This window comes from Trachypithecus francoisi, unplaced genomic scaffold (assembly GCF_009764315.1).
Source record: "Trachypithecus francoisi isolate TF-2019V2 unplaced genomic scaffold, Tfra_2.0 Lachesis_group18, whole genome shotgun sequence".
NCBI lineage: Eukaryota > Metazoa > Chordata > Mammalia > Primates > Cercopithecidae > Trachypithecus > Trachypithecus francoisi.
This window is the reverse complement of record NW_022681463.1, coordinates 14,590,610-14,606,710: the sequence shown is the minus strand read 5'-3', so window position 1 is coordinate 14,606,710 and position 16,101 is coordinate 14,590,610. Positions and strand designations below refer to the sequence as shown.

Here is a 16,101-nt window from a genome sequence, read left to right as displayed (position 1 = left end):
TGGAGTGTGAGTGTGTGTGAGTGTGTACATGTGTAAGCACACTGTTATACTTATTGGCACTTGGAACCTTTTTATAAATCAAATTCTGAATATTTAAAATGAGAATTTTAGAAAACTTTCCTTGGCTAATAATTCAAGTATTTTATTTTGCTTTTGAGATCACGCTAAATTAGATGAGAAGGAAGAACAGAACCAGAACTTCTCCAGTGAGTCCCTCTCTTCCAGTCCCTTATTCAGGACCACTGGCTACACTATATCTGGGTCCCAGAGAGAACTCGGATGGAAACAAAGTCTAATTCAGTCACAGTTATCTATAAAGAGCTTATAACTAAATTTTTACACAGCAGTCCCCAGCCTATCCAGCCCTTAATGTCCTCTGAATTTGCTGAGGTAAAAAATAAAGATTTAAAAAGATATCAGGAGGAGGGTGTGATAACAACTCCACAACGCTCCTGATACTGAAGAATAGACAATTTAATAAAGTCAGATGCTAAAAACAGGACTTCTGCTCAGCATCTTGAAACTCCAAGAAGCAACATGCAACTGGTTAAATGTAGAGATTTCAATCCCGATGAAAAGAGAAGTGTACTGTGAGGGAAGTTATAAACTGTATGTGATTATTTTACGCACTTCGTGCTCACAGAATGAATGACTCGAGTCAAATCTCGTCCCTCAGCAAACACGCTGCCTTTTGCATTTTCAAAGGGTCCACGTGGTGGTGCAGGGGGTGGTTCCTGTAAACTTCACAAATGTCTAGTGAAATCCCAGCACAGCCTATTCCAAATACACAGAGGCAGCTCGATAATGGAGACGTAGCCTCCAGGAGGGTTGGCACCCACCAGAGCTGCCTGATCACCTTGGGGAGAGGATCACACAGGGTGAGGAGGAGGAGAGTGGAGAGACTTCACGAGCACCTCCCCAGCAGGGCACGGGCACCACTTTCCAGTTCAACACCAAATACGCCAGCATCTCCTCAGTGGAGGACTGGGAAGCCCAGAATTTAAGTCCTCCCCGACATCCACTTGCTCCTCACCCTGGATAAATTTTTATCCTCCCAGGCCTTTCCCTCATTCCTAAAGTGGAAACGGTTATATTGGCCCAGGTGATGTCACAGCGTTTTCATAACAATCATGTTAAGTCTAAGAAAGGATTTTATAAATCATAAAACTGTCAGCGAACACAGAAACACTGCATCAGACCCTCCACTGAAGAACGGTTCTTAGCCTCTGAACTTCAGACCCCAAAGCCCAGCAATATTTAACATCCATGCCTTCACCACTGGTGCTATCCTACAAGCTAAACAGAAAGTATCACCAGAGATCACACCATACCTTATTACACAGTCTCCACCAATATGGTGCTCTGCATTTTTTTTCACAAAAGAGATGTCTCTGCCCCAGACAGAATTGTTTCAAATGTCTGGCAGGGTATTTATGTAGTGTCCTTTCTATTTCTAGAGCATACTGTGGAGTCGACTTTCTCCAGCTCTGGAACCAAGATGGGTACATCAAGGGAGCCTGTTTTAGGAAACCAGGCGACATGGGGGTGTCATATCACTTCTCACATGCATGCAGATGCCTCGTGCAGACGACACTTACACATTCGGTGTGCACAGGATGGACAGCAAACAGCAGCGCGGCCAGCAGGGATGCCCTGGGGGCGAGGTGCAGCCTCCGGCCTTTACTGGTGTACTGCAGGCCACCAAACAGAACGGAGAAGACGTCCACCATGAGGACAGAGATGCCACCGTGCAGAAGGATGTTGACCACGTGAAAGCCCATGGGGTGGAAGCCTCCCGAGAGGTAGTAGTTAATCCTGCAGAAACACAGGGTGTTCAGGGTACACGTGCAGCAGCAAGCGGCAAGAAATGGCAAAGGTCTGGAGGAGAAGGCTTGTATGTGGAAATATTAAAAGGAGAAGTGGAAGACTTTGTGCCACCTTGATAAAAATAGCACCAAGATAAATAATGCCTGTCGAGCTAAGAAGGCTGTGGAAAAGGTGGGAATGTAACTACAGGGAAAAAGGGATGAAATGGATGTGTCCAAGGGGAGTGGCACTGAAGCAACTTGCAGAGGAAAATCGAAAGGAAAGCTAGACGATGTTTCACATGCAGAAGGGGCAAGGCTGCATTCCAAGAAGATACAATATTCCACACATTACTCGTGGCTAACCCCTAGGGACCTGGATTTAAGACAGTCTTATACCTTGCTTATCCTCCCAAGAAGGGCTCCTCATCAGTATGCCCACCAGTCTTCCCCCAGCAAAACACCCTCCGCTGGCAGGGACTCCTATTCTGACTGCTTTGCAGCTGCTGGTGGTTCCAATTCATCACTTCTACGCTCCTGTGGGACATCTACACACAAGTGTTTAAGTGCACCCGAGAAGCAGGTATGGACGAGAGCCTTTGTGAGGTGAACGCATCTATTCCGTGCAAGTGCCTCCCTGTTTAATGGAGGGGGGACTGTTTGCAAGCTGCAACTTTTGCATATTGCTTTTGCATATTGACTTGCTAACAGTAGGAAGACTTATACTTTATTTATTTCTGTAGTGAAAAAAATAAGTTTCATCAGAGGCCTCATGTCGCTTTCACTCATATTACTCCATTGGTGTTAACCAGCAAAGGGTCAAACCTCCAAGAACTGAGAAAAATATGAACCACCACCAATGTGCATGCCATCCTTCACAGGACCATGCTCGCCTTCTCTGCACCTAGAGACCCATGTATGTGAGCAGCTCAGACCCCACCTGGAGTCACTGACTGGAATCCTGAATGCTGAGAGCCTGGTGACACACACCTGTATCCAATGTCACACACAAGCCGGGAGTGACCTTCCCAGGCCCTTCGATGTCATGGCTTACCTGAAAGTCAGGACGGTGAGAGGTCGGTAGGACTTGTGGCTGGTGTTGCTGCTCAGTCTACTGCCCCAGAAGTCATGGTGCCACAGGTCCCCAAGGGGCGTTTCTGCTTGGAGGTCCTGCAGGGACACAAAGGGGATGTTCTGGACAAGGGTCTCCCTCCAGCCCTAAGCCAAGCTCCTCCATCTGTCACCCGGGATGCAGTCAGGCCTCCTAGCGGGGCTGCTGTGCCCAGCATGTTCTCTATGTTGATCATCTCAAAATATACATGGGCTCACCCCACCAGGCTTCAAACACCGAACAGCTTTCACCCTCCTGGGACCGACAGCTTCCCCTGAACTCTGCAGGCCCATGTCTCTGGCGCTGTGCTCCTGCCAGCTCCCAACCCAGAGGCTCTGCATGTGCGGGTCGTCCCTGAACAGTCACCCTCAACTCTTCACGGCTCAACTCCTCCCGCCATTCATCTCCCAGCTGCCCAGCTCTGCCCTTCCTGAGCTGATCCCGTCCCTCTTCCATGGGTCTCTGGGCATCTCACCCTGTCAAGCAGTGCGTGGCACCCTGGCAACTTACAGTCACATGACTCTTTGTGCCACTAGACTGGGCTCCACGAGGACTGGGCCACATCTGGGTTTGCTGGCTATATACAGAAGGTGCTTAATATGTGTCAAATAAGTGGACCACACAGCTAAATAAGATCACTATTAACCTCTCACATCTAATAAATAAGGTAACTTACCAAAATGTCCCAGTTAAAACATAAGTGTGGATAAACATATTTTCTTAAGTTTCCATTTTTGATCATGAGCTAGCAGACTATGAAATCTGAAAAAAATCCTTAATTTTTACAGACAAGAATCACTCAATATTAAAAAAAAAACTCTGTACCTCTCTTACTGCTGAGGTAGTTTAATTTGGTACTATACTACAGATGCTTAAAATGCATTTTTTTTACATTTAAAAGATGAAAGTAGATGGCTTAAATGGTATCTAATGAGAAGACAGGAAAACAAGGCACTGTGGTGGAGTAAGAAAGAAAAATGACAGATTAACTTTCTCTTTAAAGCGTAATTAAACGAATGTTTTAAGGACTAGAAATAACAACATGCTGATCATTTCCCTGGGTTGTCAGTCAAGATTCTTCGTTGCAGTAACCAAACTCTGATTAAACAAAAAGGGAATTCTTCAAAGGGCAGTGTGCAGCTCACAGAGCCCCCCTGTGGCCTGGAAAGCCAGGGCAGGGCCACATGACAGGCGCAAAGCCACCCATCATGCCCCGGTCACCTCGCAGAGACTGCCCGGCTGCCTCTGGGCCCCCACCTCGTGTGACCAGTTCCTAACTCCAACAGGTGGGCACACCTGACGGCACAGCCCATCTGTGCCAGTTCCCTAATCAAATCGTCTTCTGAGCACCTAAGAATGCCCCAAACTGAAATGGGTCAAATGATGGGTGGCCCCAAAGAGCAATAAAGGTCCACACCCACCGTGTGGCTCAGCACTTGCGACTTAAGTGCTTGCTGACTCAAAGGGAAAGGCTTGAAAAAAGGTGACAGATGCAAAGCTGGTCACCAATGTCCACTGTTAAGGGTGACATTTGCTTCCACGGGGATCGGCTTCAGAGGCCAGGAGTGCACTGACCACTCCCCGAGAGTGGGTTAGAGATTCTGTGAAGGTCGTGTGAGCCACCTGCTCCCTTCGTTGACTCGGTGACAAGCCTGGAAGCCTACCTTCTTCTACACTCTTACAGAAGCACCCGGTCAGCTGTGAAGGGCTTGGGTGGAGGATCTTTTCCTCCCTTTGAACAGGAAATGAACACCAACGAGGCTCTAAATATTTGATTAGGTGGAGCCTCCACAGCAGGGTGTGCTACAGAAAGAAAGGTCAATTCTTCCTCATAATGATTTATGGAAAAACTGTATCGTGTCTAAAATTCCCCTTAACTCCACTGTCTCAAAGATCATCATCTCAAGGAACAAAAAAGGCAACTCCATACTGCAAGGAAGCATCTGGAAAACAGTCTCTAACGTCACTAAAATCCAGTAACAGCCTGTTTCACATTACCGTAGGCACAGTGCCAATGAATGGAGGAGTGCCTTTCATTAACTAGGAAAAGAAAAAGGGAGGGCTAGCCAGTTAACAAAAGGGGCACAGTGTGATGCTCCCGAAAACACTGCCAAGACCATGCTCAGCAGAACCACGAAATGGCTTCATCTGCCTCACCTCACAGAAGTAACGAGAATTACACCCAGACACCAGGGCCTCCACACACAACACGGCTCGTGTTTTTGTTCTGCCTAGCTGACCAACATTTTTCAACCTGGTTTCTGAATTAACACTTTATATGTCTTCTGCTTTACACGAGTGGAAGAGTCAAGATATTCTCACCAAAACAAATAATGTAATTTAAATAATAAAACTGTATCTTTGTGAGAAAAACAATTCTGTGCATTAAGCCACCAATCTGTGCTGGGCATGGTGGCTTGTGCTTGTAATCCCAGCACTTTGGGAGGCCAAGGTGGGAGCATCATTTCAGGCCAGGAGTTTGAGATCAGCCGGGCAGCACAGTGAGACTCTGTCTCTACAAAAAATTTTTAAAATCTGCTGGCCGTGGTGGTGCATGACTGTAATCCTAGCTACTTGGGAGGCTAAGAAGGGAGGATGACTTTAGCCCAGGCATTGGAGGCTGCAGTGAACTATGACTGCACCACTGCACTCCAGCCTGGGCAACAGAGTAAGACCTTGTCCCCACCTCATGAAAAAGCCACCAGTTTGACATAGCTGTGTAGAGTTACTTAGATCTTTTAAGCATGGTTTAAAAAAGAACTGAAACAGAATCATCTACAGACACTGCTGAGTGAATTTGAGGAAAGTTACAAATGAAGAACTTGAATTAAAAATAAACATTGGCCAGGTGTGGTGGCTCACGCCTGTAATCCCAGCACTTTGGGAGGCCGAAGTAGGCACATCATCTGAGGTCAGGAGTTCGAGACCAGCCTGGCAACATGGTGAAACCCCACCTCTACTAAAAAATACAAAAATTAGCCAGGCATGGGATGCCTGTAGTCCCAGCTACTTGGGAGGCTGAGGCAGGAGAATTGCTTGAACCCTGGAGGCGGAGGTTGCAGTGAGCCAAGATCGTGACACTGCACTCTAGCCTGGGCAACAGAGCAAGACTGTCTCAAAAACAACAACAACAACAACAAAAACCCATTAATAATGATCTAGTTCGTGCCACCAAAATGGAGATCAATTGCAATATTATGTCACAAATAAAATATATGCAAATCAGTCATGTTCCCCCCCCATACAATACATGCTTGTCATATACAGAGTTCTCAACATTTTCAGCATGAAAATGACTTTCCACTTATTTGGTAGAATCCATGACTTCAAATTTTTAAGAGCATTCAAAAGTGTTACAAAGAGTTGCTCTAATTATATCTAGTAGGGAGCTAAATGTGTATTTTCCTCCCAGTCTTCTTCACTGCCTAAGGCACACACAGAAAATATCTTCTGAGTAATAGAAGATTACTGTCGAGAGACTAACTTGTGCCATTTCCGAGTTCTTTCTCCTCTGGATCTTGCCTGCCTCTGCATTTCTTGCTCTGGTTTGTAGCCTGCTTGAATCTTTTTCATCTTTTCCCACAAACCTCTTTCTTTTGCCATAACTCCGGGTAGGGAGTGGAAAAAGTACCATTTTTCCTGCACTGATACATAGCATCCACTGGTAAGCAAATTGACTGGGATTCTGCAAGTCCAGCAAAACTGAATCTCCAAACACCAAACAAGCAGGAACTGCAGTGCCCATTGGCAGCACATTCCTCTTGCCCCAGCAGCTGTCAGCAGGCTGTCCCGACAGTCTCGGAGAAGGACAAAGCCGCAGCCAGCTCCCTGCCTGCTGCTGAAGACGCACCTTCTGGCAGGTGATCACACCCGTCCATCACTGCAGCAAATGCATGATGGTTTTGTTTTTTTTTGAACAACTGTGGAAATGTTTCACAAAACCTGAAACACTAAGTCTGCAATGCCCTGCAATTCCCTTGTCTCGTAATCTTAGAAGAATGGCCTCTTTGATCCATATGTGGACTGGGGCTCTTGAGGGGAATGCCTGAGCTCAGGCAGGGGTTAGGAACCTTGGTGACAGCACTAAGAAAGGCACTAAATCAAGGAAGCGATGTTGAAAAGAGACAGAAAAATCGAGAGCACCATTGGGGCCAAGGCCAATGCTTAATCTACGTTCTACAGAGAACAATGCAACACAAACTTAGATGATTACTGAGACACAGGTGGGCAGTTAAGTTTACCAAAAGAGAGTTGAGATACAAACCTTATTGTTAACGATAGCTTCTGAGTCATCAAAGACAAAGTCTCCATCATAGCTGCGTGCAAAACACACAATGGCAACCAATCCCACTACTAACTTAGCCCAGAATGGAGGAAGAACAGAAGATGGAAAAATGTGATCCAAATCAGTGTCCAACACGGCCATTCTGAAAACTGCAGGCTGGTGGCCCCCGGCTCCAGCATTATGCTGGTTAGGAATCTGCAGGAAAGACAACACCATATAAATATTCATCAACACCGGAAGGACCGTTTCTGCAGTGGGCACCGTAACAGCTAGATAGTCATTTGTGCTATGATTTTATAGGATGCGATCATTAACAATTTGAAGCCGTGCTTCCCAAACTTTAGTGGGCAGAAAAGTCACACGGAACACATGCAGATACCTGGGCCCGACCACAGGATCTATCAAATCAGATGCCCTTTGGTTTCTGATGCTGGAATACCCTTTAGAAACATGAATTTAATGGTATCCTCATCAAGCCCACAAGGCAAATCATTTTTAATCATCCTTGAACCAGTTTACAGAGCTTAAAAAAAAGAAGTTAGCATGATTTACCTCATCCAATCAAGAAAAATCAATAAATAGTCATCGCTGGGTTTTAGCACACTGCGTGTGTGGCGGGAGAGAGGGTAGTGTGTAAAACACAATCCTGCTTCTGAAAGAGCTTATGGTCTATTTGTAGCATTCAGGCATACAGGCCAGGGAGCTGAGACTCTGAGACAGAGACAGGGGAGTTGAATGGAGAGACCCTAAGGCAGGGCACAGGATCGAATGCTGGGTTCCTAGGCTAGTGGCTCAACACAGAGGACAGAGAGAGGAAATGACTGGTGGGGACAATATCTTGTCCTAGAAAAGGCTGAGCCATACAAAGGAAAGGAAGGGAGGCTATTCGATGTAAGGATATGACCTTCAATCTTGGTGAAAGAGTCAAGATAAAAATATATACTATTTTGAACTTTTCTTTCAAATGGGCATAATGTTTCTCACCGGGGATGCCTGTGCCCTATCCTTGCCACGTGTTAGTTGTGTGGTCCTGTGAACAACCCCTTTCCTCTCTGAGCCCACCCCCTGCGGCCCTCTGCAAAGCATCTTAACGGTCAATGGTGAGAGGTGCCTGATAGCTTCCTGCCTTGGAATTCACCAAAACAAATCCCAACCTACCCCCAAACTCACACTTTTGTCTGTCCACATTCCCACCACATCCTGGACAGGGGCTTTCTTTGGACTTACCAGGATCAGGTTTGGGTCAGACTGCTTGGTTCTGACCTGGGGTACCTCTGGGCAACTCACTTGACCTCTCTGGGCCTGTTTCCTCAACACTAAAATGGGGATGGTAGGAGTGCCTACCTTCTAGAGTTGTCATGAGGGTTAAATGGGATTCCCAACACCGCCTGGCTGTAATGAAGGCCCAGGGGAGGCCAGCTATTATTACTTTCTTCCAGAAGGCTGAAAGCAGAGGCACAGAATGATTTTCTGTGAGAAATCCCTTTTAGTATCTGGTTGATTGGTACCGAGGCTCCTGTCTTGACTAAGGGACCTGGACCCTGTTCTTTTCCTGCCGAGATGAAAGAGAATCCCAGCCCTCTGATTGGGAAGACAGTTTGGATGTATTTGTTTCTGGATCTCTAAGTGGATACCCCAGATCATGGAATCAATAAAAAGCCAGCCAAATAGGCCACCTGAAGTCACAGGCATCCTTCTATAGCCTTCTGTCTGAGTGAAGACGGAGACAGATCCAACAGGCAACGGGACACACCATTTCATGGTGATGCTGTCCCCTTCCAGGAGCCAGAAGGAGGCTCAGATTTATAATCCAGAGATGAAACAGGCCACAACTCTTCCACTGCTTGTCTCTCAAGACTCACGGCCTGACGTAAGGCATGCTCTCAGCAAGTGCTGGGGGAATACTGCAGCTACTTTTCTTTTCCAGTCAAAGGATAAACCACTTCTCGAATCTAAATTACAACGCAAACACAACACAGGTCAGCACACAGGCCTCAACCTCTATGCTTACATTTCAGCTAAAGAAATTACTCCTGCTACTTAAAAAACAACAAATCAAGGCTGGTTGCAATGGCTCACGTCTGTAATCCCAGCACTTTGGGAGGCTGAGGTGGGTGGATGGCTTGAGCCCAGAGGTTCAAGACCAGCCTGGGCAACAAGGTGAAACCCCATGTCTACAAAGAAATACAAAAATTAGCTGAGTGTGGAGGCGCATGGCTGCAGTCCCAGCTACGCGGGAGACTGAGAGGTGGGAGTATTGCTTGAGCCCAGGAGTTCCAGGCTGCAGTGAGCTGAGATCACACCACGGCTCTACAGCATGGGCAACAGGGTGAGACCGTCGCAAACAACAAACCCCAACAAAGTCAAACACTGAATAGTTAGGAAGATACTATGATTTAACATGGAGAGAATAAGAACACTTACAAAAGTACTGTGAAGGAAAACAAACAATTTATAGCAATTTGAAATGCACAACAGAGTCAGGAGCTAACAAAAGGTCATGTAACTGGTTTTGACGTTATCTGCTTTATTGTTTCCATAGTGAATTTACTGGCTCATGCAATATATTTTTGGAGATGGTGTCTTGCTATGTTGCCCAGACTAGATTCAACTTTTGGGCACAAGTAATCCTCCTGCCTTAGTCTCCCAAGTAGCTGGGACTACAGGAGTGTACCACTGAGCCTGGATATTATCTGCTTCAGTCCCAAATATTTGAAAATTATTTCACACACGTTTGTCAAGGTTCAAATGGCCTTCTAAGTAGAATACTAAATCAGGAAATACTTTGTGCTCCTAAATTAGCAACCGTACCTCAGATTGCTTAGAACATGACTATGTTCTAAGCATAGTCATGTTGTAAGCATTATATGTTCTAAGCATAATATGTTCCAAGCATAATCATGTTCCAAGCAATAATCATGTTCCAAGCAATAATCATGCTCCAAGCAATAATCATGTTCCAAGCAATATGTTCTAAGCATACTCATGTTCCAAGCAACAGCCCCAGTATATATAAGGCAGACTGTAGGACCGCACCATCAACCAGGTACCCTGGTAGGCCAGGTCCAGACTCTTGGGAAGTCAACTGGATGGTTGACTCAGTGGATCTCAGATGATCTCCTCCTCTGCTCTTGCAGGGACAGCAGAGAACCTGGCCTACCTCCAATGCCCCTGCCCCCACATCATTTCCTAGTTCTGGCTGGCTCTCCCCTCCTCGCTGTGACTCCCCTGCTTCTCTATCTCAGGGGGCTCCTTCTCCTTTCTCCAAGGCCTTCCACCTATTTGCTGCCACCGAAAATACTCACAAATGCTCTTTTCTTTCAAGGGATTTACTGTTAATGTACCTATTGGAATAGTTCAGAAAATGCCTTTCACTAGCAAATGCAAAAAAAAAAAAAAGCTACAATTTGTTAGAAGGCCAGGCAAAGTGATCAGTCTAGTCCAGTGGTTGAGACCAAAGGCTCTGGTGACAGACAAACCTGGACCTGCCGGCTGCACAACCTTGAACTGCTTAGTCTTTCCAAGAATCAGTTTCCTCACTGGGCACAACATGGTATCACCACTATTTTCTTCAGAGGGCGGTGGTAAAGGATTAAAGGGAGAAAATGCATGCAAACAACCAGTTCTCATTATTGTTAGATTTTGGAGAAATTTGCTGCTGCTTCCCAGTCCCTGACCACCTGTCTCGAGCATATCCATGTTGCCACTGTTTATTCCTGCAGATGGGCTGAGCACTAGGGCCAGCAGCAGCCCATCGAGTGACCTGGTGCAATGAGAAAGGCAGACCCTTCTTTTGGGCAGACCCAGGGCACAGGGCTTCCTTGGTCCAGTGTCTGGTACACACTGTACAACCACACACAGTGACCCTGTTCCCAATTCTCCTTCCTCTAACACTCAACGACTTCTGTTCCTCAATGACCTGAGCCAGGCTTGGCACTCAGGTAAAAGAAGCCCTGTCTGAGTAAGGTAGTAGAGATGGGGGACCACTCTCTCTACACCCCTTCCCCTTTTTTTTTTGAGACAGGGTTTCACTCTGTCACCCAGGCTGGAGTGCAGCGGTATGATCATAGCTCACCACAGCCTCACTTTACTGGGCTCAAGGGATCCTTCCACCTCAAGCTTCCAAGTAGCTGGGACTATAGGCATATGCCACTATGCCTGGCTATTTTAAAAACTTTTTTGTAGAGACAGGGTCTCACCATGTTGCCCAGACTGGTCTGAAACTCCTGGCTTCAAGCGATCCTCCTGCCTTGGCCTCCCAAAGCATGGGGATTACAGGTGTGAACCACCATGCCCAGCCTCCACTGTTTTTTACACTCAGGCCACGAAATAGGAAGGGATGCTCTGTTTTCTTCCAGATGGACCCTAGCTTGCACTTTCTGGTCTCTCTTCTCCACGTGATGTCCTGCCTGGCTCCTCTGCCATAGCTGGATCGTTAGTTCACCTTATGAAGCAACAAGAGAGACCCACTGTGGCCTCAGCCACAGGCCAAGCAGAGGGCACAACCCGGGAGGAATGAAGTCAGTGTTCTGCTCGCTACCGGACTCCTGCAACAGAATCAACTGGCCCCTCAACAGGGGCTGAAATCGGGAACAAAGCAGAGGTCCCTTTATCCTACAATTTCTCAAGCTTCTCGTATCAAGCCTCTGTTTTCAGGAGGTTAAAACAAATTTATCATCAGTGAGAAGGTCAAAAAGACCCCACACAGGGACCCATGAAAAACAAATGTCATCCAGCTGTGAACCATGAGGACCCAATGACAGCTGACACAGCAGCCTGGACTGCAGTAAACAGAATGGCGACACCAAACCTAAATGCTTCCCCTTGGAAAAATTAGCAGCAGCTACCTGCAGAAGAATATTCCTCTCCATGCATCCAGGGGCCTGCTGACCTCTGCCCTGGCTTTCTACCTCATCTGTAACATTCAACCACATAGCCAGCCATCCTCTGCCACGCTGAGAGGTGACAGCACCTCTGGGAATCAGATTAGAGAACATGATCACTTGTGACCCGGCATCCCCGGTCCTGGCAGTTTCCTGGCTGATCCGATCCTGGGCCCCTCAAGGCAGAGGCGCGAGCCACTACCACCGCCCTCCTCCGTGCAGTGCTGAATTCATGCTACTGAAGGCTAAGGTATCGTCCTGCTGTGACGGCCTTCCCATTTATAATTCAGTAGCGCACGAGGGCCATGGCTGCCTATAGCAAGAATGTGTGTGGTTCGATATTCACAGCTCCACTGTCCCAGAAAGTTTCCAGCTTGCTAGCTTGTAGCCATTTCCCCCATCTAGGTGCGCTGGCTGTCATTTTACCCCACCTCCATATGGGGCGCGCCCGGCGCAGACAGGACTGCAGAGAAAGGGGACAGGGAGGGTACCTAGCCAGTCCCTACTATAACTAGTTCTCAAGACATTGTCCCCATGCATTTGCCATCCCGGGGAAAGAGCGAAGTGTAGGATGACTCATAGTGGCTAGATCTTTCCTCTTAACTCCTCCCTTCTTTTGTGTGTGGTTAAAAAAAAAAAAGAAAAACACACATGCAGCCCATAGTCACAACATCAACAAGACTAGAAGCCCCGCAGAGTTCGCAGGAGGTGGGCAGTGGCTGCGCCACCTGCTCAGCTTCCCCAAACTCTGAGCCCACGCCGGGAAGTGGCGGCTCGGTGGCCCCGGGCGCCCGGGCCGCTGGCCCCGCGCTCGCGCCGCTCCTCTCCGCAGCCGAGCATGGAGTAGCAGGCGCTCGCGGCGCGGCGGGGGAGCCGCCGCGGAACCCAGGGCAAGCGGCCAAGCGGCCCGGCTGTGTCCAGCCATCGCCTGCGCCGCGGCCAGCTGGCGGCCAGGCGCGGGGCCCCGCGGCCAGATGGCCGCTCCGGGGACGCGCCGCAGGCGCCGGGTGCGCCCGGACCGAAGGAGCGCCCGCGCGGCTGAACAGGCAGAGGCTGGGGGCGGCGACCTCTGCTCGGGCTGAGTAGCGCAGTGGCCCGAGCCAGGCGCGGGGAGGTGGTGCGCGCAGCCTCAACACCGCGCCCTTTGTCCCGTGTGCAGCTCACACAGGGGCCCGGGTCCCCCGTGACCCCGGCCCGGGCCGCAGCTCAGGTCCCGGAACCAACTCCTCCAGCAGCGCCGCGGCCGGGCCCGGGCCACCGTGCTGGGCTCGGGACTCGGCAGCAGCGGGGAGCCCGCACCCGCTCCGCGTCCAACTCCACTAGCCCCGCAGCGCGCTCGGCCCTGCAGGGGCCGCCCCGCGCGTTACCTGCAAGGAGCCTGAGCCCCGGCCGCATCGCCCTCCCGGGTGCGGAAACTCCGGTGGCTCCAGGCGCCCGCCCGGACCTGGCAGGGGAGGGGCCGCCCGCGCACCGCCCCCCTCGACCCCCCCGCCGCGCCCCTGCCCCCCCCCCCCCCGCCCCGCCCCGCGCCTCCCGCAGCTCCCCACGCGCGCGGGCTCCCCACCAACACCCATCTCGGCCCGCCCCCTCCGCTCGACCATTGGCTGCTGCTCCCGTCACTTTCAGGTCGCAGCCGAGTCCCTCCTCAGCTCATTGGCGGACGCACCGGTGACGTCAGGCCAGGGGGCGCTAGTCGGCGGCGAAGGAGGCGCAGGGACAGACGGACCAGGCGGGAGAGGAGGAAGCCGGGTTGTGGGCGAGGAGCTGAGGCGGGGCCGGGGCGGGAAGAGGCGGCCCCAGCCGGGTCGGGCGAGGCTGGCTGCGGAAGCCCGGGCGAACCCTCTTTATTCCTCCGCGGTCCACGTGCGGGACCCTATTTCTGGCTTGTGTCGCGCTTCGCCCGCGCGGTGGTCTCCGCGCTGGGACTGCGGCGTCCTCGCAGAACAGCCAGAACTCCACTTCTTCCTGTCCGGGAGGAGTTTTTTAAAATGTGCGTGTCTCCACCTTCTGCTTCTCAGAACAGAACTGACTGAAGCCGTGTTCTTCCTGCTGAGACCGTGCTGCCCCATCGACCCTGCTGCGGCCAGAGCCACCCAGGGCGGGCCCAATCACCGCAGGCTCGGGCCACTTGGTCCCAAACCTCCACTCCCATCCGGGTGGCCGGCACATCCCCCACACTCCCACTCTTAGAGGTCTTTGCCGCCTGCTTCAGGAAAAAGAAACTTATTCCACTTTCCACCGGCAAAACTGCACTACTTGCTCCCTCCATCACCGAGGCCCCCCCCACCTTCCGTTTTTCCAGTATCGAATAATCCGATCCATTGCTCCCTCTGGGCTGGAATCCGTATCCTCGGCATTTCATCATTCCCAAGACTCTACTCCACTTCCCCTTGCACCGCTGAAGTTGGTGAAAGAGGCGCCTCCCCCCAGTTTTGTCGTCTCTCAACTCCATTCACGTGTTCGTTTTCACACTCGGTGGAATTGCCTTTTTAGCGGTCGCAAGTAACATCCACATCACTAAAGTCAAAGGACACTCTCCTTTCTTGTGTTACCTGATCTGAGCAAAATTCCTTCTTCCTCCTTAAAACACGTCTTCCTTTGGCGGGAGGGTGCTCCACTTTCCTGTCTGTCCCCAGTCTTGGCGTGCTTGTCCGCTCTGGGTGACCACCAAGTAACCGAGTTTTCAAGGTCTCAGACCTTTCCTCTCACTCCACAAGTTTTCCCTGAATGATTTAACCTGCTGTCAACATTTAAATCAATATATCCCAAATTTACAACTCTAATCTTTGCTCCTCTGAACTCCAAATCCGTTTATCTAGCTTCCTATTCAGCTATTCCTCGTAACAAGCACCTCAAATGGAACCCATCGAAAGCTGAATATGTCCTTTCCCTGCTTGCTTTCAACTCCCTGTCTCCCTGTGATAGCGAAGACATCACCATCCAGTGTTTCCCAAACTCTGCCTTCACCCCGGCATCTAACAAATTGCCAAGATTCTACTTCCTAAATATCTCTGCAGTCTGTCCGCTTCCGCTTCCTTCCATTTCCAGTATTAGGTATCATAATGTGCTTACTGCACATGCGTCTTCCCAGCCCACACTCAGTGATGTCTCATTGGTAGACTGTAATGGGCCATGGTTGAAGTATTTACACCATGGAAATTAGCCAACATTATGAATCAGGGATCAATTTGTTTTGCTGATTGTCCCTAGACTTAAGAAAGTGATGGGGAAAATGTTAATAATGTAGATTAAACTTTAAAATGTGTTGTGCTTAGTGCTGAAACAAAAAGATTGCAGTTTAATGAGTTTATACAAGGGTTAGAAGTAGTTTAACAGATCACATATCAGATTTAAGGACAATAAATTTGTTAGCAAAAATCGGTGTGTAATTTCACTAGTCACATCATGGTTGAGTTACAAGCATTGGATCTATTCAGATACAAGCCTTTGGCAAAAAGGAACCAAAACTTTCTGTGAGAATCAGTCAAGTAGACAGAGCTGACAATAAAGAGTGTCTGCCTGTTTTTTACTAGTGTATTGTTTATTACACATCCTTTATATCAGAAACATTTATAACACACATATGGTTGTATATGTAGGCACACATTTCTATTTTCCCCAGAGAGTCAGTTGTTGAACATTTACCAGCACACTGCTGACTGACATAGAATTACCAGTGCCTGGTGGAAATAAAAAGCAGATGAAATTTTAGTCAGGTTTTTTTTTTTATGTATATATACTTTAAGTTCTAGGGTACATGTGCAGAATGTACAGGTTCGTTACATAGGTATACATGTGCCATGTTGGTTGGCTGCACCCATCAACTCGTAATTTACATAGGTATTTCTCCTAATTCTTTCCCTCCCCCCAGCACCCCACCCACTGATAGGCCGTGCTGTGTGAGATTCCCCACCCTGTGTCCATGTGTTCTCATTATTCAACTCCCACCTATGAGTGAGAGCATGCGGTGTTTGGTTTTCTGTCCTTATGATAGTTTGCTGAGAATGATGGTTTCCA

The 16,101-nt window shown here is 49.0% G+C and overlaps 1 protein-coding gene across 4 annotated transcripts in view; it reads right to left on the bottom strand.

Moving 5' to 3' along the window:
* Positions 1–13,566, bottom strand: part of TMTC4 (transmembrane O-mannosyltransferase targeting cadherins 4) — a 72,611-nt gene extending 59,045 nt beyond the window's left edge. The window contains exons 1-5 of one of the 4 annotated variants that reach the window (XM_033177340.1): positions 13,452–13,566; positions 8,878–9,153; positions 7,181–7,396; positions 2,860–2,975; positions 1,599–1,815 (exon numbers count right to left, since the gene is read on the bottom strand). In XM_033177340.1, the coding sequence (XP_033033231.1) occupies positions 1,599–1,815; positions 2,860–2,975; positions 7,181–7,342 (495 nt within the window). In that variant the 5' untranslated portion in view covers positions 7,343–7,396; positions 8,878–9,153; positions 13,452–13,566. The remainder of the gene's footprint in view (positions 1–1,598; positions 1,816–2,859; positions 2,976–7,180; positions 7,397–8,877; positions 9,154–13,451) is intronic. The other 3 variants (XM_033177339.1, XM_033177341.1, XM_033177342.1) reach the window with 3 other exon arrangements.
* Positions 13,567–16,101: the final 2,535 nt, after the last annotated feature.